This window comes from Furipterus horrens, unplaced genomic scaffold (assembly GCF_987537825.1).
Source record: "Furipterus horrens unplaced genomic scaffold, mFurHor1.1.pri manual_scaffold_7, whole genome shotgun sequence".
Lineage (NCBI taxonomy): Eukaryota > Metazoa > Chordata > Mammalia > Chiroptera > Furipteridae > Furipterus > Furipterus horrens.
The window spans coordinates 127,923,527-127,949,427 of NW_028327177.1; the positions used below are offsets into that span (position 1 = coordinate 127,923,527).

Sequence of the window (25,901 nt, forward strand, 5' to 3'; positions counted from 1 at the left end):
TATATCTAACTTTAATTTTTTAATCCTAAAAATGAGAATGATACTATCAACTAATCAGGTAGTTGTGAGAATTTGGAATAAGGTATCTAATATGCTCTGTGTAGGGACTGGCACATAGCTGGTGCTCAATGAATGGTTTCTGTGTATGTGTATGTTTGCATATAAATGTAGTCCAATTATTAGTAGGTGTTTCTGAACTGGAAAAGTTGTCAGGTTCATAGAAAATTATTTTAAAATAAACAGATTTTTGTAAGGGTTTACTCTGTATCAAGCTCAATACTGGATATTTTGACTATCATCAGAAAAGTGTAAAATATTATCTCGACTCCTGAAAAATCAAGTTCTGGTTGAAAAGACAGTCCCGTGAGGAAAAAAAAGTAATAAAACAGTAAAAAATAAATTAATAATAATGATGATAATAAATGATAAATGCTAGGTGATATTTATGCAGTCTGTGAGCACAATAGCTGTTCAGATTTTGGAGAAATAGCTGGTGGACATGGAAGTCAGAACATGCCATTTACCCTTGAAGGACCTTTATTATTTAGAAATAGAGGGCGCAACTGGAAGACATCAGTTCCACCATCACAAACTGGCAGTTCTTAGGCTGAAGGACCTAGAGGAGCTGTGTTATTTGGCCTTCACGTTAACGTCTCCAAAATCCAACAAATGAATTAGCCATTTATATAGAAGTAGGCAAACAAACACATTTTTTAAAAGGTAATGTTTCATTCATTGAAAAATTCTAATACTTCCTTCTAGTTTGGTATCAATATAGAAGATATGTGAATAATGAGTTATCTAGGAGTTAATGGACTGCAAGGACTCTATTTTCAATCTCTGCCTGTATTTTCTGAATTAATACATGCAGTGGGTGATTCAGCAATAGGATTTAAAAATAAATTCTTTATAGCAAGATCCCATCAATTTGATGTTTTCATAATTCATAAACCATAATAACTCTATTTGTGCTTTAGTTTCAGAAAATAAAAGATGCCATTAGTTTAAATTAGGCTTGTATGTGGAATAATCATGCATGAGGTATGTCCAGAAAAAGTCCAACCATCATTAATATAATGAGAATTGCTCAACATGATGTAACCTGGTAGCCAAGGAGAGTGGACTGCAATATGCGTGTGTGAACAATGATGACTTCACTGTACTAGTCAGTGGGGGCAGTAGACCCCATTTAGTGAGCATGTGTACTGCGTGGCCATCGCATTCAAAATGACTGAGTGAGTAGAGCAATGAATCTGCATCTAATTTTGTGTTAAACTTGAACATTTCTCTGTGAAAACTATTTGGATGATTCAGTAGGCCACATCTCTGGGCAACTGGTGGTTGGCAGATTCATCACAAGAACATGCCCTCTCATGCATCGCACTTTGTGCAGATTTTTTTTTGGCAAAACATCAAATCACCAAGTGACTCAGCCCCCCTACAGCCCAGATCTGGTGCCCTGTGACTTCTGGCTTTTCCCAAACTCACATCCCCTTTGAAAGGGAAAAGATTTCAGACCATAGATGAGATTCAGGAAAATACGACAGAACAGTTGATGGCAGTTGGGAGAACTGTGAGTGGTCCCAAGGTGCCCACTCTGAAGGGCACTGGGGTGTAAGTGTCCTGTGTACAATGTTTCTTGCATCTTGTACCTTCTTCAATAAGTGTCTCTATTTTGCATGTTACATGGCTGGATATCTTCTGGACAGACCTTGTATATCAACAGATATAGTTTGAGTCAGATGCTGTTTAAAAGAATAAATGCCAGAAAGAAATGACTACTTCTTTAAAAAGTGTAATTAAAACTTGTATTGACAAGCTAAAGTAAAAGTATCTTAAAGAGTTAATAGACAGCACATGCATTTATAAAACTCAGTTATGAAAAATCATAATAAGTGAGTAGTTACTATAGGTTGGTTGCTGTTTTACACTGTGCTCTTAGAATTAAATAAAATATTGTTTGGGACCTGGTCATGTTTGGAGACTGTATGGATTCTCAGGATAGTTGGTGAATATGTAGATAGATGCAAAGTTGAGTATTTTAATGTTGATAAGTGTCCTAGCAATTCTGTGTTAGGTGCTTCTGACATTGGCTGCAGAAGGTACTAAATACCTAGATGGAAAGACTTATGGTATAAAATGGGTTCATTTCATTTATTTGGTTCCCCTGAGAAGTTGAACCCCCAAGGAAATTGACTGTGGATAATACTGTAGCTAATCTTCTAGCTATAGGAAATAAAAGCATAGAAACATAATTGGATTTGTCTGGGAGCTTCTGGAGCCAGGAGGCAGTGGGACCAAAGCTCAGGTGTCATATCCAAGCATCTTTCAGTAATTTGTCACATATTTTTCCTATATCTGATTTGCTTTATACTCATGGGTGGCATAAAGAAAAATGTGATGAATGCTTAAGATTTTAATTTAAACTCTAGACGGGAGAAGACTAAATAGTGAGATAATTAAGTTTAGTAATATCTTTTACCTCAGAAATATTTTTCTTTAAGAAGGTGCAAAAATGTATCTTTAATCTATATAGAAGTTTTTACTCTAGAGAGAATGACTATCATTCTTCCCAGGGATATTATATTGATGGTTGTGTGTTTATCGTGTTTTGAGTCATTAAAAAAAGTCTAAACTTTATTTACCGCCACCAGCTGTTGACTTTGCGGAGCATGGAGAACACAGCACCAGTCATGCAGAAAGTACCTGTTTGTCAAGTGAGAGTTCAGATATGAATTGGAACCAATGGCCCATTAAATACCTCCTTTTGTTGTTTAAAGTATATTCTAGCTTTGCGAAATCATTGTTAACGTAGGATGTTGTAACTGAGCCAAGGAATAAAATTCCTACACCTCCAGAGACTCAGTCAAGTGCTGCGAGTCATGTCCCATTGTTTTGTAATTCTGTACTATTGGAAAGGCTTGCCTGGAGTGTAATTAGGAATCAGGAAATCAAGAAATAGCATAATGTACTTTTTGGCATGCTCATGTGTGTGTGTGTGTGTGTGTGTGTGTGTGTGTGTGTGTGTATGTGTGTGAGATTTTCCAATTTTTAGTAGCATTGTAATACTTTCTGGGAAATAATTGTTTCTTTTTTAGAAAAAAAGTTGCTCACTTAAATATTTTCAAATGCTTTCCATAAGAAAGCATTCCATTTTTTTGGCTGTAAAGAAATCATAACTATTTTTTACTTACACTACATTAAATGAAGGAGAAGATATCATTGTATAGTAGGACAATGTGTACACCATAACTTTAAAGTCTCTTTGTAAGATGTAATTCATCATGAAGTAGAGTAATTTTTAATTTCCTCTTTAAAAGACAGGACTGAATTTTAATTTAGAAGGTACTTATATAAAAATATTCAAGTGTAGCTTTAGCAACCAATTAAGAAAGATTTTTGTCTTAAGTTTGTGTGTCTGATGTGAGATGGTTATAAATGTTCTAAATTATTTTTCTTATTCTAGTTTTTAGTTCTCCCATACTATATTAATGGTACTTTGTGTGGGGGAAAAATCTTTTGACAAATGTTACTTTCTTCCTCATTTTTGTTTTCTCCTGTAAGATACATATAATTTTGCAAATGTTTACTTGACCGAGTAGCCAAAATTTAGCAAACATTGCTATAGTTAATGGGTATGATTATAGGTACCTTGAATTATTATTGACTAAAGAGACTATTCAAATAGGATGTTATTTTACTGGTTATTTTTCTAGAAGAGAAACTCTTGGGATGAAATGGAGTTTAAAAAAGAGGCTTATATGTTTTGGGAGGTGTGAAAAAGGTGGGGAGGTGAGGAATTCTGGAGTGAGTGGGTTTGTATAATTATAGTATGAAGGAGTAGACATTTCAGTAGTCCTAAACCCCAACAAAGCTTTGAACCTCTGGGCACTTGTGTGATTAAGTACGGTGAAATGTCTAACATTGAAAATAACAATATAAATGATAAATGCAAATTCCCCTTTTAAGAAATACATTTACCTGTCAAAACTTTTAGGGGAAGATTTTGACAGTCTAAGTAGTAATTTTTAAGCTACCATTTGGGGAAGAAACTTTACCTCCATTTACCTTTTATCCACCTTAGAGAATGAGAAAGACTGGAGACATTTTTATACAGCGGAGAGTCATTGCAAGAACTAATATTTAATGAGCAGTTATTTTATGCCAGCCACTGTTATCAGCACTTTTGATAAGCCCCATTTAATCTGCACAACAACCTTATGAGGTAGAGACTAATATAATCATTTTATGTATTTAAATAGATGTATATCAATTTTAATAAGTAATGTAGGTCAATACACTTAAAAATAGATTTATATTATTATAGATGATGAAATAATGCAAAGGATACATAAGATTTAACCAACCAAATATACCAGGCCTGAACTGAGATTTGAGAGATGGCGGGTTGTTGTCACAGTATATTATTTTAACTGCCATACTGTATTGCCCTAGTGTCTAATACCTGGGTTCCCAAAGAAATGAAGGTTGATTGAACTAGAAGATTTGATATGTGTCCCTTCTCTGTTTTAGAGGACGCATGATGAAATAGTTAGGCACTCTGGTAAGTTTAAGAATTTCATATCCAAGTTTCTGATGTAACTCTCGTAAATTATGTGATTTTGATCAAGTTACTGATCTTATAGACCATGCTTCCTATATTTGAAAAATAGTATAGACACTTCCCCCCCCAGAAATCTTTGATTTAGTTAGCTGTAGGAGGAGAATTATAAAGGTTCAGGGCAGGCAGTGGTACCAGAGGGGGAAGTATATAGCCCAAACGTCAGGGTTATTCTGGCCAACTATGCTCAGTTCATTACTGGGCAACTCCACCCCAGTTCTGGCTGATTTTAAAATTGGGAGAACTTACAGGTAACTGGTGGGAATTATCTCAGACCCTTACATCTGATTTCATAAAAAAATATTCCTCTTTCTCTTTTAACCTTTCAAAAAGCTCAGCTCCTATTGGCACAAGGCTATAGGTATATCACTTTCATAATGACATTTAATACATCCATTTCTAGAGGACCCTCAGTGTATCTTTAGTCAAAATTTATCTAAAAAATAAAGAGGCAAAAGCATTTCCAGCACTATTCCATTATCAACACTAGAATTTTAGGAAATGAGCACCACAATTCTGTAAAGAATTAATGAAATAGTAAAAGTTGATTACAAATGTAAAAGAAACATTGGTGATAGGGAACTCAGTTCATTAATACATAGAAAGTTTAATATTTGTCGTATATTTTTACATTTAGGAACACAGATTTAAAAGAAAACTTGCCAAATATTTTGTGACATGATATGAGTTATTATTAAGCATGGTACTTAAATTTGCATAACTTCTCCATATTATTATATTGATTCAGAAGCACCCCTTGTGAAATCCTAAAGAAGACCAGGGTGCTAGGAAATCTACTTCTTCAGTCCCATCAGTTATACCTTAGGGAATGAGCTCAAAGAGACTGAGTTTTACTCTCCAAATTAATCATATTTCAAAAACAAAGCCCAGAGTAGGTCATCTGCAAGATATGATACAATAATAACTGTATAAAGCCCTAGCTGCTGTGGCTCAGTGGATTGAGTGTTGGCCTGTGAACCAAGTGTCGCTGGTTTGATTCCCAGTCAGGGCACATGCCTAGGTTTCACGCCAGATCCCCAGTTGGGACACATGAGAGGCAACTGCACATTGATGTTTCTCTCCCTCTCTTTCTCCTTTCCCCTCTCTCTATAAACAGATAAATAAAATAAAATAAAAATAAAATAAAATAACCTTGTTAAAAAAACAACTGTATTAAGTATGTATATAGATATTTATAGTAGACTCTTTGTTTTAGATGAAGTAGTTTATTTACTTATTTATAGCAAGCATTTATTGAACTTCTGTTACCTTGGGTGGCAGCTTTTGAGAATACAAAACTCAGTCCTTATGCTCAATTAATGTACCGCATAATATATATTTTAGTAGTAAAATAACTAACTAAATATATTTATTTCTATTTACCTGAAGAACACTGATAGTAAATCTCATCATTTCAATTTAGCCCTCTCCCAAATCCAGAAAGGTTATTATTACAATTCTCATCTTTACAGATGTAAAAACTGCCTTGCAGAGGTTATGTGAAAGTGCTCAGGTTTGCAACACTAGGTGAGCACCAGAGCTGGTTGCAAGCCCTGTTCAGCCTGGCACCAAGGCCCTTGCTTGTTTTCCATGTATCCACAGAATGCAATTTGCTTTGATCACAACCACATGCAATCCTCTTTCAGCCACCTGTGACAGCCCTACAGGTTTATTTTTGAAGGCTCAGCCCAGTGATTACATAGGGAAGTGCATTCTCAACTTATAGAGAACTTGTGAAAAGAGGTCATCCCGGTGTGAAATGGGGGTACAGAGCTTGTTTTCTTGGTTTAGTCCTGCTCAATTGTGTGTTCAGCCATGCTTGTTATGGTGTTTTAAGTGTTTTCATTGGGCTATGATAACTTTTGTTTTTTTCTGTCTCTTTCAGGTATGGAAAAATTGTATCTACAAAGGCAATTCTTGACAAAAACACAAATCAGTGCAAAGGTATGTGTGAGGGCATCTGTACCTTTAGCTCTGACCTATGCTGTTCAATTGATAGCTCCCCCCAGGTGGAGGTCCAGGCACCTGCTACACAGCGATCATGATGTACAGTACATGGCAAACCTCTATAATAATGCCAAGGCTTTCATGACTTATATTTCTGGTAACATTGATCATTAATTTTTTTCATTAACAAACAAGATGAAAATCACAAATCAGAATGAGTACCAAATTGCTTCAGCGTAAAACTAAATTAGCTCTTAACAACGTTGGGTTGTATGGTTTGAATGAAATCATCAGTGATGACAATTGATTTCCTATGTAAAAGTGAGGAACTCTGGGAAAAAACTTACCCATGCAAAACACAGTATAATCTATCTGTTTTTTAAAGCTTTAGCAACATAGGTTGACTTGGAATGAATTTACAGATGGGCCCACTGTGTCTAAGCTTTATCTGTAAACATCCCATGGGATCTCAAAGTTGGTATCTTATTAAGGCTTTCTTTAAAGAGGGAGAAATATTTCAGAAGTACTTGACTATGTTTCTCTTGTTTCTTCATGTCTTGGAATCCAATACTCTTTTAAGGGTTGGATTATATTATTTTAGAAATTTATATAGCCTTTCTACATGACTCAGCCCTTACTGGAAAATTGAAATGCTTCTTGCAACATGTTATTTGGTGTTCCTGTAACCCATTCTTTTTTTTATAATACTGACAATAAGAAGTAGGGTAGAGCTAAGATCATTCTAAACACTGCCTCTATTTCACGTGTAAATAGAATGTGGACAAGTTTTAGGAATAAATACTCATACACTGCAAATGTGTCCTAACCTATTTGGGAAGTAGTAGTCAGATTTAATTCAGCAATTTAAAAATACACTTCATGTCTCTTACAAATGCACTAAGTATTCAGTTACTACAAGAAAAAAATAAGACATGGTTTCTGTCATCTAATAGTTCAATTTCTTGTTAAAAAAATAAAGAAAACCAAGAATCTGATACTAATAAAATTATTAGCATCAGTATATCAGCCTAATATATGTGAGAGTGTAACAGTGGTATCTACAAGAGAGGTATATGCAAAATACTGTAGGTAGAGAATATAGAGGTTCCTTGTGAAGAATTAAATTTATAAAGCCAAGGCACAATGATAGGCTTGAGAAAGAATGATATTTAGGAGAAAGAATTTCAGACTGTGATTGATCAGACCCACATATCTGGAAGAGAAAAATGTACAGGTAAGGATATTGGCAGAAAAAAAGGAAGGGGTCAAGATTTTGGAGGCTTTAGAAAAGGTTATCCTGAATATTTAGAACTTACTTCTGTATGAACCCCTCAGTAGTTTTTTGTTCATTTGTTTATTTGTTTGTTTTTTGAGTGGACATGATATGATTCTGTCCATGTTTTAGAAAAGTTATTTAGTCAAAGGTAGGTGAAATCAAATTACAAAGGAGAGAAACTAGAGGCAGAAAAAGAGCAATGTGGATTTGAAATCTATAGATTAAGGGGAAAACAAGGAAAGTCACCCAAGCACTGTTAGGGAAATAGGAAAGGGGGTCACCATGAGTGTTTGCAAAGGTCGAATTGAATATTCCCTATAAAGGTGAAATATAAGGGGAACAGAAAGGGACACATAAAATGAAGCCTACATGTTGAACTTTCATGATTGGGAAGGAGGACTATTTCTGAGGTCAGGAGGAAGTTGTGACATCACTGAGGAGTTCAGGAAACTGATAAGACAAGGCATTGACACAACCATCTAAATATTTATTGCAAAGGTAAAGAATTGAAGCAGGAATAATATTGGAAAAAGTGACCCATCCAGAAGGTCTCAGTGGAGCAATATGAAGAACGATACAAGAGGTCCGTAGACAATGAAGCAAATGAAGATTCATTGTTTATACAATTTTATGGTATGAGATTCCAAATTGGAGATTTTAGGTGGGAGGGAAACCATATGGAGTTCGGAGCTATGGGGACTCCCACTTTACAGGTCCAATGGGACTTCGGATATTAGAGAAAAAATAAACAGAAGCACTTGAGAGAGCTACAAAAAAAAAAAAATGCCCTCAGGGTGTTAGGTAAAAGATCTAAAACATGCAAATTAAAGCAATTTGCAGTGATAGCCCATGTCCTCTCATGTAGCAAACATTATAACATGCAGGCCTTCCAATGCTAGTTTCTGAGAAACTCGTTCACCAGTTCTTCTTTAGTATCGTGCTGGATTGGTAGAGAGTTTTAAAAATGTCAGTGTGGTTGATACTATTGATACTAGTAATTCCACTGAGGATGTTGCCCCAAGTCTTTTAGTCAAACTTATATGCACACTCTTGTCCCCCTTTTATTCTCTGTATAGAAGCAATCTAAGAAATGTCCCAATTCTAGCTTATGGAACACACGCAACTGTTATATAGCCATTGTGATGACAGTCAAGAGGCTTAAATACTATGTCCACTATGGAAAGGGTTATTATAGGTTAAATAAATATAGAAGAATATAAAATAGTCTGTACAATAAATACGGAGCTATGTGAATATGTGAGTTATATGTGCCATGGTTATGTCTGTGGTAGAACCAGACGGTTTGGTTAGAACACTGCCTCTCCACCTAGTAGCTGTGTGACCTGTGCTAAATTATGCAACTTCATTGGGTGCCTCAATTTCCCCATCTATAAAATGATAGCAATATAGCTGACTATTATTGATGTAGATGAATAATAATATAGGTGAATAATACTGATAAGTACATGAGTTAATACATGGACGATGCTCAACAATACTTCGTGTTGTCTGTTGTGTAAAATACTGGCAATGTTAAGCAAAACAAGGTCTGTGTTGAGGTGATGGGATTATGGATGATAAATTATTATTAACTTTATATTTCTCTAAATCTGTTATGTTGTATTTTTAGGGGGAAAAATAGCAAAACAGTTCTCAGAAAAAAATGAGCAGGTTTCAACTGTATATATATTTTGTTCGTTCTTTCAATGGAACTTGAGTTTCTTTGTCTTTGTTAAATAATTTCAGATGAGAAGAGCAATGAATTAGGAGAGAAGGTTACCTTTGCTTCTTTAATTAATAGGCAGCAGTTGAGTTCACCTTGACCTTTGCTTTCTTTAGGAAAGCATGGAAAATGTGTATGAGGTGGCTTTTTCAAACAATATCATTGAAAGCATTGAGCCTATAATTAGAGAGCAGAAATTAGATTTGGTCTTTTTCTAGACACTTGCTTCTGAATTATTTGCAACTTTGCCTCCAGACTAAGACTATGCAATCAAAACTAAATATTATGAAGACAGGCTTTATTAATTTTGTTTCTAAAGAAATGGTGTGAATTCAGTTTTTCATGAACTGCTGAACATGTACCATATTGTACGCATGTTAGTATTTAGTGAGGTATGAGGAAGTACATACACTAGTGTCCTTAGAGATGAAAAGAAAAAGCACAAAATTAACCTTGCTATATTAACCCTATCTAGACTCTTACTCTATCTTAGCATCTAAAATAAAAGATTTTGTTCTGTCCTGTATCCCGTCCACACCTATTTCTAATTTAGCATATTATTTTAGAGGTTTATATTATTATTACTATAATATGTTAATTTTGAGAAGTCTTTGTAATAAATGAAGAAATGTACATGTTTTGGGAGTTATAAAACTGCAAATTTTTCCTCAAAAGTGTTTTATAGTTATATAGAGGGTGTGGCAAAAGTAGGTTTAGAGTTATGAATACATGAAACACAGTTTATTCTCATATTATTATTTATTTATTATTGTATGGTGGTCCATATGAAAAACTGTAAACCTACTTTCGCCACACCCTGTATTTACTCAGTATTGGCTTGTGATCCCTGTTAATATACATATCAGGCAAACGTAACACTATCCACAAACATTAACCTTGCTTTTTAAAATATGTATTTATATTTGACTGCACTTAATACTATAACTCACTAACTTTTTGCATAAATTATTTTATTGGGAAATTTTTAAAATAATTTTTATGAAGCTTAATATAGTTTAAATAAAGTGGTAGGGTTATATTGATTTCTCCTATTATCTGAATATTACTTTTAACTAATCTATGTCTTATGACTTAACAGAAATCCCTTTTGCCTTTAAGTTCCTTATTTTAAAAATCAGACTTACATTAATACACACAAAATGCTCTCTCTTCTTACTTTACTAGGTTATGTCGGTTACTTCTTCCAAGATTAACCTTCTCATGAAATCCTCAGTAGACTCTTCCTGTCCTATCTACACACTTTACAACACTACCTACTTCGAGCTCCATCTGAGAGCAAAGATCGTGGGCTACCTTATTTCTCCTTCACTTTGTTGTGATTAGTTTGTGATCTTTATTTAGATTACAAACTACTCAGGATTCTGGTGGGAGGATATTGTCAAGGTATGGAAGAAACAGAATGATTCAGATTGCTTTCTTACATTGTAGAGTCTTCTTTTTTAATTTCCCTGGAATCCTCTGATGTTGCACCAATGGAAAGGATAGGGCTGGGTATATATGTCTTACAGACCTATAAAATCACTGAGGATACCAAAAACATATACACACATTTCCCATAGTCCTTTAAAGGAAGCATTTATAACTGAGACTATTTATTTATCAGTGTAGAATTATTCTTTTTATTGGTTTAAAGTTACCTACTTTCACTTATCCATAATTTTATAAAACTATAGGAAATCGTATATAGTAATTCTATTTAAATGATATGCAAAATATTGTAATATGACAAATATAATATGGGTGTTTTCAGTTTTTTTAAATTCATATAAACTTGAAATAGCATAAGAAATATCTTTTTAAATACATATAGAATTTCAAAAAATATAGATTAAAAACAAACCCCACTTAGTTCTTCAAAGATTTTCCAATTAAAATCTATACCAAGAAAATTTCCAAATAATAATATAAGATTTCTGGTACAAATTACACAACATTTCTAAATATCTGTTTTTTCAGCTATCAAATAGAGTTATTTATACATATGATTCAAAAAGAATTTTCAAAATTACAGGGAACCATGTTTGTACCTAATAATATGTCTGGCACATACATCAAGTAAATTTTTCTATGGCTGTAGACTTGGATTTTTTCTCATAGGAACCATATTTTCTAGAGCTTCTACATATGTTGTATAATTTAATGCAGTTCTGAGTACATGTAAGTGTTCAAGGAATGTGTATTTCATGAATTGACATATGTTTATTGAGACCGGCTTTGATAATAGGAAAAAGTATAAATAGTTAAAGAACCTTTCTTTCACACATTTTGGCGTTGGCTATATGAGAGCCTTAAGGGTTTTTTGAAGGCCTATAAACTGATGTCTTGGAGGAAAAGCACATTCCGTCACAGTAGCGGGTGGTGGAATTCTTTGTAATTGAGTTGGATAGGTTCTGAAAACCAAACGATTCTCTGTTCACCCTTTGGTATACTGTTTGCTCTGTTTTTCACACATTCAAAGTTATAAAGAAAATAAAAAGATTTTTGCTTCTATTGTGTTTGAAACCATAGTAAAAGCATATTTTGTTTAAGGTGTGGTGAACTGTCATTTGATTTAAAGGTTGCCATTGTTCTTATTGACTGATTGGTTATTTATTTTGCTATTAAAATAGCTTTAATTTAATAGGTAAATTGGAACTTCACAGTATGAAAGAGAAAAGCTCATGGACATGGCTAAAAAAAACCTAAATCCCAAAACTACAGAAGCCAAAATTGAATTTGAATAATGAATGTATTATATGGCTAGTCAAACGGCTATAAATGGGGTTAAATGTCTCTTTTGCTACAAAATATTTGTGATATAAAATCCCTATATTATATGACCTTTTTAAAAGCTGGCATGGTTTCCTCCCTGTTGTGGAATAAGAGAAAATAGCAAGGATTGCCTTTAAGTTGTACAACTTCAGTTAAGAAAAGGGCAGTCCATTTAAGTTGCTTGCATCCAGATAGACCTACTGGTCATTCTGCTCACATCAGCCCTGAGTTGGAAGAACTCTGTATTCATAAAGTATCTTTGGAACACCTTTAGGCTAATTTTAAAGCTGCAATTTGTCTTTATTTATTTATTTATTTATACTTGGTTTATAATATTATATTAGTTTCAGGTGTACAGTATAATGTATTCTTACATAGATAACAGAAACATTGTACCCTTACATCAATATCAACTCATTTCTCCTGCTTTTTTGCCTGTGATTATCACCTTTGTTCTCTCTGTTCCTATATATTTAACATTTCTATATTGCACATGTACATGATGTCATGCTCTCTTTTTTTTTCCATCTGTCTGATTTATTTGATTTAACACAATGCTATCTAGATTCATCCATGTTCTTACAAATAGCAGGATCTCCTTTTTGCAAGTGGAATAATATTTTAGTGTGTGTGTGTGTGTGTGTGTGTGTGTGTGCATGCATGCGCATACCTACCACAATTTCTTTATCCATTTGTCCAACAATGGACACTTGTGGCTGAGCTATTGTCAATAATGCTGCAATGAACATGGGAGTGCAGGTATATCTCTTTGAGATAATGATTTTACTTTATTTCCTTTGGAGATAAACCTGGAAGATGTATTGCTGATTATGCAGTAGTTTTGTTTTCAGTTTTTGATGAACCTACATATTGTTTTTTATAATGGCTATATCAAATTACATCCCCACCAACAGTGTCTGGGGTGGGGGTTCCTTTTGTCTACATCCTCCCCAGCGATTCTTATTCTCTCTCTCTCTCTCTCTCTCTCTCTCTCTCTCTCTCTCTCTCTCTCTCTGTCTCTCTCTCCCCTCCCCCCAATAGCCTAGCCATACTAACAAGTATGAGGTGCTGTCTCACCGGGGTTATGATTTGGATTTCTCTGATGATTAGTGATACTGAGTATCTTTTTATGCACCTGTTGGCCATTTGCATGTATTCTTTGAAAAATATCTATTTTGCTGTTGAGTTGTATGAGGTTCTTATAGATTTGAAATATTAATGCTTTATCAGATATCTCATTTGCTGGTATTTTCTCCTGACTAAAGAAAAACTTAGGAAGTGAAAGGGTTCCTATACAAAAAGTAGAATTTTTCCCAATATATCGCAACTTTTAACCGTTTAAAATCAAATGAGAGTAACCCCATTAAATCTATATGTACATATATAATTTTCGTATATATGTTAACGCATTTATTTATATATTTATTATAAATATATGAATACATGAGATAGAGGCAAAATATTTATGGGACGTTTATATCATAAATGTATTTTTTTAAATAATTTTTGAAGATTTACCTTAAAGGTATGTTTCTGCTTTACAAAATACAATTTTTGTTTAAAAAAAGGCTGAAATGAAATTCTTATGGGTCTTTGTAACTAAGCATCTGCAGGGTTACATAAACCAAATGATCCCCGGAGAAGTTGTTCTGTCTTAGATAGTGATTAGGGTCTTTGGAGTTTTCGTCTGGTGTAAGAAAATGTAAGACAATAATGAGTTAAAACTGCATACACAGCTATCAAATAAAATCAGAAGTATGTATGTTTGAAATCTGTGGGAAAAGTTAACATTGCTACTTTATATCATTGTATTTTCACTTATTATGTCCTATTAATATGGACTATCATTGTAACTACATATATCCTAATATGTTTTCCAGTTTAGCCTATCTTTCCTCTCTCTTTATCCTGCAAAATTTACTGGTGCAGAGTCATTCTGTGACTCTGCTTCTTGTTAGAGAAATTTTTAAGAAATTAGATGTAGTGTTAATTTCCAGGTAAGGCAGTTCTATTTTATAAGTGAACTTCTGTAGAAAATAAAAAGTGAGCATGATACGTGATCTGGTGAAAACATCAGATGTGATGGCAAGCCAGAGGAGAGTTTCCCTGTTTTGGGAGAAAGAATTTTGATGTCTCTAATAACACAGTCTTTTGTAACACCATGCACTATCGCACTTCCTCCAGATTTTTTATCTTGTGTTTTCTATCTGAATTTCCTTAAACATAAGAAGTAAACTCTTCAACCTATTTCCCACCAACCTACCAACCAGCCAATCAACCAATGAACCAAAACATTAAATTAAGTTAAAATACCAGAAAGGAAGTGAATCCCAATACAGGAGTCAAGAACGGAGTCTTTGGTTTGCTTGCCTAGGACAGGAGAAGTCCTTACCAGAATGAACTTGGGAATGAGTAGATGATGAGCTATAGGGTCCTCATAAATATGGTAAGCAGTGGTTATAGAGAGAGGAGATATATCTATACTCATAAGTTGTGCAACTCAGGCTTGGTCAAATAGTTGTTCAGCATACTAAGATCTAGAAGTCTCTTAGAACATTCCTGTAATTCATCAAAAGGGCAGAGTTGTCTAGTAAAGGAATGTTGTTTGGCTGCAATGCTGCTCAAAGGTATTTAGATGTGAATGCTTTTTAGAGTAGCCTAACTCACTCTGTTATTTTCTTAAAACCAGCCCACTATTTGTGTACCTGTGTGGCCACAAAGGAATGTACACCTTCAACTTTCAATAAGCTATCCCATTCATTGTTCAGTGGACATAAAGTAACTTCGAACATTGTTATTTATCCCCATTTTACTAATGAGAAATCAAACCTGGAGATGCTGAGTAACTTTTTGAACATGATGTAGTTAGCATCCAAATAACATCTGCCAAAGCCTGTCTCTCTACAATTCTCTCTTCCTCACTCAGAAAAATCCCCATAAGTAAGACCAGCAGTAAATGACCCTGAATGTTATTCATAACAAGCCAACACAAACACAGTGTTTTGAGCTTGTGTAAAGGTGGGCAGTTTGAAAGAAATAGGCAGTATTTATTACCCACCCACTTCCATGCCATTATAAACAGTATGGATTGGGCATTCTATCCTGGCCCATCATTTAATAGAAATGTGAAAGAGCTTGCAGATTGTGCCTTAAAAGCATAGGCACCTTTTGAAATTATTTTATTCATTGTTTTCCTTTTGAGTAATTTTTAAATATATTTTAAGAATAGTTTTTTTTATTAACTTCAATTTCACACTTAAGTTACATTGGCAAATGTCTACCTTTCAACATGTTTTAGCTTGAAAGTGAGCATCAGTTGGGTCAATTGCATGCGGGAAAATATCACGGAATTATCGAGGGTAGCAGGCAGACCAAGTGCAGTTGACAGTTTCTCTTACTCTCAGGATTTAGAAGGAGGCGTGTGCTTCTTTAAAGGGCCTGTGTGGTCAAGTTTCACAGCAAATGCTCTCTTTTTATCTTATTAAAGTTCTGTTTGGCTTCTCTCCCTTGTTTGCTTATGGGAATAAGGTGCAGACCTCTGAGGAGGCCACTGTATCCCAATTACTGACCCAGGCACCCTCCTTTCCTTTAAATAGCTTGCACTTGTGCAAAGTATTTGGGGGTCATTATCTCTTTGATGGATGAACCCAGGCATAAACAACTATTTTCTATTTGGATTCTAAAAGTATGATAAAGTTTCATCAGAAAGGACTTTTAAATGTTTTGAATTCATCCATGAACCAGATCTTGTGGAAAAACACAAAGGCCTGCTAAGGTCTTTTTTTTTTTCTTTTTAAAATTTTCTTTTCTCAAATAGTTCTTTCCCTGTCCTCATCATTTCTTCTTGTCTCATGTTGCCTTCAAACCTCAAACTCCAACCCAAAGACTGCCTCGTCTCTCATTTTCGTCTGTTTTAAAGAAACCTTGAGTATTTTTGCTTCTTTTTTTCAACAGGTCTATTTAATAGGCATGTTTTACTACCTCAGCCTCCTTCTAGAATCCCCTGCCCAAGTTTGAGCCTGAATTTTTACAATGTTTGTATTGGGTTGTAATGCCATTTCCTTCTTCTCTGGTTTGTGTGAGGAACATGTCTCAGGCCCAATGTTCTGCCTCCAGATGCTGATCTTAATACTAGATCCTACTTATTGGGACTATTGAGAAAATTATTTTACTTCCCCCAAATCATCACTTTCATTTAGCCTGTTTTTGTTGATGGGGTATTTATAGGAAATACCATAATAGCAAGGCCTCTATTTCATATTTATAACTCAAATTATCTCCATCTGAAATGGGGCATGGCTGTGTCTTGTCAGGTTTCTTGTCCATGGACAACTATGAAGTCCTTGTGCATTGAGAACTATAACATTCTGTCTCATGGCATCTATATCCCTCCAGAGTTAGCAGTGAGCCATGTCATTTCCAGAATTCCTTGAGTTTTTTTGGCAAGTAATGGTAAAAAAGTAAATGCTTTTTCATTTGGCTTTAATTGAACAGTTGAAGCAGTATCTGAAGCTCTGTGCTACAACTGCTTTCATTCATGCTTTGTTCTCTAAACAGTTTGTAAGTGGTTATTCAGAATTCCCAGCCGTCATTAGCTAACTGCCCATGTGTGGAAACACAGAGGCTATGACTCCACTCCAGATACAAACATGGTGTCTAAGTTTAGAGAGGAAATTCTTCTCTCTCTCTAGCCAGGAACTGGGAGTGCTGTCTTGCTCAGGTCACACATCCGTCAGAGCTGTCCTGGATAACAGGGGGAAAAAATGACCTCCTGGGTAATATGTGCATCATTAAAACTTGACTGTGCCATTGGTCCAGGGGGTAGCAGCTCATTTAAAGTGTGAAGGCCCTTAGATTTCCTTTTAAGACATAAAACAGGAGCCCAAACAATTTGGAAATTATTCATAATTGATTAAATTATTGATACTTTATCTGTGAGAGGTCAATCAAGAATTTAATTTAGAGGGGCAGTGGCGATGTCTGTTATCTGTCAGCTCTGTTTAAAAGCAGAGGTAGTTTTTAATGACTACATATCAAGAGTCACTAAACTTCCTAACCTTTTGAGCAAGTAAATTTAATTGTATTATTCTTTTTAAGAAAACAATATTTTAGGTGTAGAAAATCTAGACATATGAATATAATTTTTGCATCAAATAACTGAAGACTCCAAAATGACATAAATATGCACAAATAGGAAGTGACTTACCTCCAGTTAAAGCAAAAGAGCATTTTCCAACCATTTAAAGAGACAACTGTTAAGACTCTGAGCATGAAAAACTAGCTACAGAGGGAAAAAGAAAGATAGAAAAATTTATATAACTCTGCAAATAACCAGGTCAAAACATAATGGATAATGACTACTGAAGATATTTTTGTTTGATAGATATCATTACTTGTTGACATTTATGTCTTTTCCTCTGGACTACAAATTCATTGAATGCAAAACCATATTTTCCTATATTTGCAAGACCTAGAACATACTAAAGGCTAATAAGTATTTTTCAAGTAATTTGTTAAAATATAACAAATATCTACTTAAACATCCAAAATGAGTGCTGTGAAAATAATTTAACAGTATGGAAATGCAACAAGGAGGAAAAAAGTTTGTTTATTCAATTATGAGAGCATTTAAGGATGAATGTCTTCATTAAAATTCAATTTTATGTGTAAACTTTGGGGTCTCTGTCATTTAGATGAGATGTCAAAAAATGGTAGACTTCTAATGACTAATTAAGGCAAAACTTTCATGATGTGGCCTGTTCTCTCTCTCACACCAGACTGACTACATTTTTGTATAATGTGACCCCTGCACAACTCTGAAACTGAGGGAGAATTCATATTGACCTCCATGTGAATAGCACCACTGGAGCTGTAACAATGAGCAACCTATGTGGCCATACTGATGACCCTGGTCAGTCCGCATCTCTTTCCACCATAACCAACTATTTCCACATCATATGCAAAGGCACTTTGGCGCTTGTTCCTTTTGCCTGAAACGTCACCCATACCCCATTTAATAATAAAGTCTGGTAGTATTAAGCACTTACTATGTACAGAAATTATGCTAAGAGATTTATATATGTTATGGCAGTGTTTCCTCAATTGTTATACTTACCATCTTCATTTTATAGGTGTGAGACAAGGAATTTGTCCGTATCTCCACTGCTGTGAAATAGCAGATATGGGATATAAATTCAGGTTGGCTTTGTTCTAAAGCCTGGTTATTAAATCTCGTCCATCCCCTATGCTGTCTCTGTACTTGTCTTGCAAAACTCAGTGGATAAGAACCAGCCTTCAAAGCTTTATCTTTCCTTCTATTTCTGCTCAAGCTGACTTAGATATCCTTCTTCTGTATCTCTTAAGAAAACTCTCTGTTCTCCCCAAAGTTAAGCTAGCTCTTAACAAACTGGATATGATCAGCGATTTTTCTCTTTCATGTTCCTCTTAAATCAGGGCTTTATCAAGAGCAAGAATTATACACTTCCTGAGATTTAAAAAAATGACTATCTTATTCATTTTTTTGTTCACTTATGCTTGCACATGCTTGACACATGAAGTATTTATCCAATGAATGTCTGGATAAATGAAGTAATGAATGGCTTAACCACATTTTAGGTTCTAAGTACATGGATGTAGCACCAAGAAATCATCGTGTGTGTGATTTTGGTTGTGATTAGAAAACAGAATAAAAGTGTAGCCATGTATCACCCAGCTGTAGTAAACACATGTTCCTGTTAAAAACATTTGGAGTTAGGGTTCTTTTGCAGATTCTTTGCCTTCTTAAAAAGTGCTTTAATCTTGCCCCTTAACTGCTTAAAACCTGTTTGTGTCTTGTTATTCTATTCCTTATCAAGTCTGAATCCCTCAGTATGGCATTAAAGGGCTGCCAAAATATGTCTCAAGTCACAGTACTTTTTATTCTGTTTCAACAAGTACCTTTAACTCTAAACAGGCAGTTACTTTACTCTCCTAACATATCATGCTTATACCACCATTGGGTCTGCAAAACTTGTCCCCACCTCCCAGAAACCCATTCTTTATAGTCTTCTTCCTTGTAAACCAGACTTAAACTTCAAATTCTACTTAGTCAGTGCAAGCTTCCCCATCTACATTAGCTCTTGGATAAGTCTCTTTTCTATGAGTTCTTATTGCCTTTGTTGGATAATTTGCCATCTAATGATATTGCTGATTATTTCCAGCAATGCTTTAGTTGTATTAGCATGGTTTTCCCTGCAACATTATTAACGGACACTATGCATTTCTCTTGTTTAAAACCACAAAGTGTTGAGTTACCACTATGTGTTAGGGTCTATGATGCATGCATTTCAAACATTTTATCGAGAATAAATTTGAGTTTTCCTTTGGTTAATGACAAAGGAGAAAATCTTTCAATAGAGAATTGATTAAACTCAAAGGTTGATTTCTAAAAATAAGTTGGACTCTCAAATTTAACGGTGATGCTAATAATTCATTGTTGTATTTGAACAGATGACAGCATACAACTAGTTCTGTGCCTGGGTGTTTTGTGTGAGTTTAATATTTAGTACAGAGCATATGAGGAGAATAGTTTTTGCTGTCTTCTGATTGTTGGTGCCACTGTGAGTCCCTGTGTTTGGCCTATGAACTACTCCGTGTTAAAAGTCCTCAACCCTATATTTAGCCCAACACTTTGCCAACATCTACCTGTTGGTTATACATGAAAACCTGGAAAAAAAGTTTGAATTGGTAGGCATAAAAAAATAGAAGCTATGGGCCCTACCCACAGAACCATCATATATAAAGAATAACACCTTTTTGCCTTTATTTGGAAAATATTGTACAATCATTTCTCTTTATAAGAATAGTAACAAAGTGGGATTTTCATATTATGACTTAAAAATTGAGGGCCCCACTGTGTCTTAAGAAATAATGAAAACACATGCGTCACAAGGCTAACTGAAAACAGAAATTTCATATCTGTTCATGTTCTGACTCACTTTGCTGACAAATGCTCCTGAATTTGGAATTCCTTTTTATTTACATGCAATTAGAGCATTGTTATGGTACAAATATAAATACACATATGTATGTGTATATACATTCCAGAAACATTAGCAACAGCATTCCCTTTTCTTATAATTTGCAACTATTCATTCAGGGAAAGAAATAAATGGGTAAATCTATACCATGGAAAGGTTATCTTTCCTATCTCTCAACAGATAGTCATTAGACTCATTTAGCAAGTAGAGACTTGATCTGTCGTTTCTATTATGCTGGTTAGTAAATAAGTACATCACATGTTTTCAACTTTTGGATGTGAGTATTTGAAAAGGGTAAAAAAAGTAATTTATTCTTTAGCTGCAGCATGTGATGAGAGTAGTAAGACAATTTTGATTCTCTTGGAACTATCTTTTAGATTAAATGATCTAGGAACTATAAATACTGGATGAATCATTCTTAAATTTAATGATTAAAATCTATGAGATTGTCCACAAGTGTTCCTGTAATAAGTAACTTACATAGTCTTAAAACTTTAAGATTTGACATGAAGATATTAATGTAATTCCACTCATTTATATTTTCCACTTGACAGTGGTGCAGCCAGTTTTATTGTTTCCTTTTTCACCAAGAAACTGGCCCCCAAAACTTAAGAATTAACACCAAGGACCTTTTAGGGAAATACAAACTAGAACGTATAAAACAAAGCACACCGCAGTGGTGCGGAGAAAGCTAGTCCTTCCTGTTCCTTGTAGCTCAACCTGGGACAAAGGTTGTCTAATATTTTAAATTCTGTGGCATGTGAATAATACTGTATGCAATGGGCTTCCACCTTTGACACTTAGAACGCATACATATGAGCCAAGGAGTATTCTGACAATCCATTTTTTCTTTATAATCTTTGCAGCCTTTCCAAAAGTCCTTAGCTGGAGGATATATTTAGAAAGTGCTGCTTTTCCGCTCTCCACACATGCAGGTAACCATTCCAGAGCTGCTAAGGTTCCACTTGAGAGGGAACTTGTTATTACCGCTTGTGCTGTATGTCATAAATGGGCCCTATTATTTTCAGCCAGACCCCTTAGCAACATTTCCAAAGGAGCAGCTCGAGATTTGATTATACGCGTCTCTTTCCGGAACACATCCTTTCACATTTGACATTTACACTGGTTGCGGATTTTTATGTAACTCGTTAGAGAGCAGTCTGAACCTTAAAAAGGTGTTAGTCTTCCTAGAACCCTCGGGCAAAGGAAAGTCTTTTATTGGACTTAAATGTTTTGAGTTGAAAGCTGTACTTGTCTGATTGGAAAGGGTTTCAGGGAACAGATTTTGTTATTTTTCTAAGCTAGGCTGCAGGAATTGAGCTGGAGATATCACTGACCAAAAGGAATTTTTTTCCTCAAAGAGCTCAGAACCAAAGGAAATGACTCCAGTGTTTAAAATCCTTTTATTTCCTCTGTGGAGGATATCTGTGCAGCTGAGGCAAATCATTCCAGTTGGCTCCCACCCAGACTTTATGGGAACTGAGATTAGGAAGTTGTATGGTCAAAATAGTCATTGTACAAATTGCTTCCAGTCTAAAAACCTCAAAGTTCTTTGACAAAGCCACGATTTCTTACACTTGACTTTTTTTTTTTTTTTTTTTTAAACAGGGGTAACTGGCCTATCATTCATTAATTACCCTGCCAGGATTTCTTCAGTTCTTTTAGGAACTTCTATAATTTTTTTCCCATTTCTCTGTGTGGGTGGAGGAGGCAGGTTTTGTGAGAGAAGCCTGCAGCAGGCGCCTGTAAAACTTCTCTGTGTGAGACAGCACATTTCACCCATTTCCGTCACCTTCCATTTGAAATAAAATATTGCTGGGCCCCAGCGAAGCTTATAAAAACGTGCTTTCTTCCTTTCCCAATGTCATTCGACACTTTTCCTTCTTGCTTTGCCTTTGCAAATCTGAGTGGAATGAAATGCTGGACGTGGCTTCAGATTCAACACCCATAACTTCCTTTGGCATGATCACGCTCTGGGGAAAAAAGAATGGTGTTCAGGACTCTCTAAAACATCCTGTGCCCTGGGCTTCCCTCCCCAGTCCTCAGGATCTCACTCATGTTTTTGTACTTCTCGTACCTAGCATAGTGCCTGACATGTTTAGAGGCCTTCAGATGTACTTTACAATGCAGTCGGCTAAAACGGGCAGCATAGGATAGTATTAGATGCTTTGAGTCAGTGAGAGAGAGACTTCTGACACACTTTCAAATGTCAGAATTATACTCTTGAGTGTAAACCTGTGCTGAGGAGGTAGCAACAGACACAATTCTCTGTTCTGAAAACTTTTAATTGTTTCCTATATCTTATTAACTTCATGGGAAGTTATGTAGCAGAAGGCTCCCTTGCCGTGTTGATTTTTTTCTATACCAATAATGCTACTCAGACTCCAGGGAGGTAATTGCTCCTCTATCTCAATTTTTTCCCAGGTTGTCTTCATATTTGATGGGGATTAATAGTGGTCTTCTTATTTAACATATACAACATATTAAAATGTACATTTTGGCTGACACTTAATATTGAATGGGATTTACACATACTCCTTGCGCAGGCTGATTCGTTGGGTCCAACTTTGTCAAATACGTATTTTTTGCTAATCCTGTGCTTGGCACTGTGAATAAGAAATAGGGAAAATATATTGCCTATATCCAAGTACTCAGAATAGGAAGGGCAGATACTATATGTGTATAACTAAAAATAATATGAGCATAATAGCTAATAATAATGTCTAATAGCCAGTGAGCAATTTATACATGTCAGATCTTCTAATGATTCCACATGACTTACCTCATTTAAATCTCCCAATGGCTCTATGAGGTAGATGTTAAGGTTATTAGCATTTCACAGATGAAGATACCCAGACACTGTTTTCAAGATCATTCAGCCTCCAAACCTCAGAGCCTGAGTCCAGGCAGTTCCAAGTTATAAACTGTTAACCGCTATGCAATAGCGCTACGAATAAAGTGCTCTTTGGCAAAAATGAACTGATTAATTTTCTCTAAGTTTGGATAAAGCACCGGGAAAACTTTTAGGGAGGAGGTTCTATTTGAACTTGATTCTAAAGCATGAATGGAAGTTTATCTAGCAGAGGTGACAGAGAAAGGTTTTCCTGGAGAGCAAAGAACATGGCTAGGGCAGAGCTGCAGACGTGCATGGCTTAACATTAAAGTGCTTGCGTGTATGGGAACAGTGAGTGGTATAACCTGAAGTGCGAGCTCAAGTCTTATTGTGAAGTTTGTTGCATGAAAGTCAGAGCAAAGGACATATTACAAAGGCAATGGGAACCAAGGAGAGATTTAGAGGCAGAGGGAAATAATGTCAGAGCTAAGTTTGGGAAAGTCAATTCTAGCAAACGAATTGGAAATGACAGAGAAGAATGTAAGCTAGATGCAGCAGACGGGCTAGGAGAATGTGTCCTTTCTATTGCATTCCTCTGTTAGTGTAGCCAAAAAAAGAAAGAGAGACAGAGAGAGAGGGAGAGAGAGAGAGAGAGGGAGAGAGAGAGACCAAAGGAAGGTAGGTAATCCAGAGCCAATATGGTGAGCCTGTCATTAAGAGATTTCACACTTACCTATACTTGACAGTGTTTAGCAAAATCAGAGCAGGCATATGCATCATGCACAAATTAATATAAAGGGTTGTCCTGCTTTTTTGCTGTTTCTTTGTAATTTCAAAGATGCAAGCTATATTGCCTCATGGCATTCCATTATGACTCATTCGTATTTAATTCTATTGAGTGAGGTGAACAAATCTTATATCATAGACATCTAAATTTGGAAGGAATCATAATGCATTCCCTATTAAGGTCAAGGTTCTTGTCCAGATGAATATTAACTCTTCCATCTGCTTGTAACATGCTTCCCACAGAAAAGCCCCTGGGTCACTCCTGACTGCATGCAGGTCTCTGCTCAAATCTCCTCTCTTCAAGAGTGCCCCCCTCACATGAAAGCGTTATCTAAAAAAGCACCCTATCAGTTCTTCGCTCTAACCCCACTTTATTACTTTTTTCATAACTCAGACATTCTATTTCATTTCATTCCATCCTTTATTGTACTAAATTTTAAAAATGGATTAAGTCGGACATATTATTTTCTGCCTTCCCAACGAGTGTAAAACTTCATGATGGTACAAACGGGCACTGCAGTTTCTTCAGGACCTAGACTAATGCCTAGATCACAAAAGGTGCTGTGATCCTGTGACTTTCTGATTTTTCCTAGTGCTTTTACTTCTTATCGTTTCTGTGACTTAATAATTGGTTAATATCTAAAGAGATCAAGTTTAATCAGTCTTCCTTGCTTTGGAGGTCAGCAAAACATAGCTCCTGGATCTCTGCTCATTCACTCCCTCGTGTTGGTATTCTACACTGACTCAGGCAAATGATAAGTGTGGGGAACACAGTGGTGACCCATATAGCCAGAGCTCCAGCCCTCAGCAAGCTTGCATTTCTAAAAACAATCTCACTCTTAATGGTTTTAAGTTTTCTTTTTGAATTGAAATGCCAGAAAATTGAGATCAGTGTGTATAAATCTGTGCTGACACGTTTGTTTGCTGACAAAACACAAAGCACTTCTTGGCCTCTGTTCTCAGTTCTTTATGTAAATTAACTCATTTATCCTCACTGTGACATCAGTGCTATTATTATCTCTGTTTTTCAGAGGAAGAAACTGAGGCAAGGAGAGACATATATTCAATAAGCGACAGAACCAGAATTCGAATCCTGATAGGCTAGGTCTGGAACTTTTTAACAACTCAGATACCTAAGGCTGATTCAGCCAACCTTGTGTATTTAGCAAAATACAACTATTGTCGACCTCCTTGATGAAAGTTTAAGATCATGATGAATTTAATCTGGTTTGGACATGCAGTCAATTTGAAAGATCCTTTATCTCCATTTTAGCATGACCCAATCTTACCCACAGTACAAGACATGGCTTGCTTTATTGCTTTATAGCATTTTCTAATCAGAGTCTAGTCAGGAAAACAGAAATGCCTCTAGGCAGTTCATAAAGAGGGGTTGTTTCCATAGAGATGGAAGAGCTAAGAAGTTAAACACAGCCTAGGGGGGACCCAGAGGTTAGAACAGAAGGGCACTGCTAACACATCTGGGTCTGGAGGGGAAGAGGAAAGAGATGGAGTTACAGGAAACTCCTTAGGTCTAGACAAGGGTGGAAGATGGGGTTTCCATAACCCAGAAGTTAAGGCCATTCATTGGTGCCTAGTGGGAGCTCGAACCAGGGGGAGGCACTGTAAGAGAAAGAAATACAGTGTGTTTTCTTCTTCATGCTTTTGTTCTTCTGACAGTGCCTTACATTTGGCTAAGCCTGATGAGGTCCATTTGGTAAAGGATTCTGGGAAATGTAGTCCCTGAGGTTGCAGAGCAGAAGAATGGTTCTACAGACCAAGAGATTGTTGACCAGCACACATGAGGAGTCCCCTGTATTCAGAACTTCCACAACCCTTCTTTAGTTCCTCTCCTCTTTCATGGCATTATAGATGTTAAAACAGTGTTGTGCATGCAGTTGCTGCTCATTGATCTCATGTTCCAGCAC

The 25,901-nt window shown here is 35.6% G+C and overlaps 1 protein-coding gene across 2 annotated transcripts in view; it reads left to right on the forward strand.

The window, feature by feature from the left end:
- The window catches only part of RBMS3 (RNA binding motif single stranded interacting protein 3), a 611,777-nt gene that overhangs the window by 192,372 nt on the left and 393,504 nt on the right, over positions 1–25,901 (forward strand). For both annotated transcript variants that reach the window (XM_090283032.1, XM_090283033.1), the window contains exon 3: positions 6,507–6,565. In XM_090283032.1, coding sequence (XP_090139158.1) covers positions 6,507–6,565 — 59 coding nt within the window. The remainder of the gene's footprint in view (positions 1–6,506; positions 6,566–25,901) is intronic.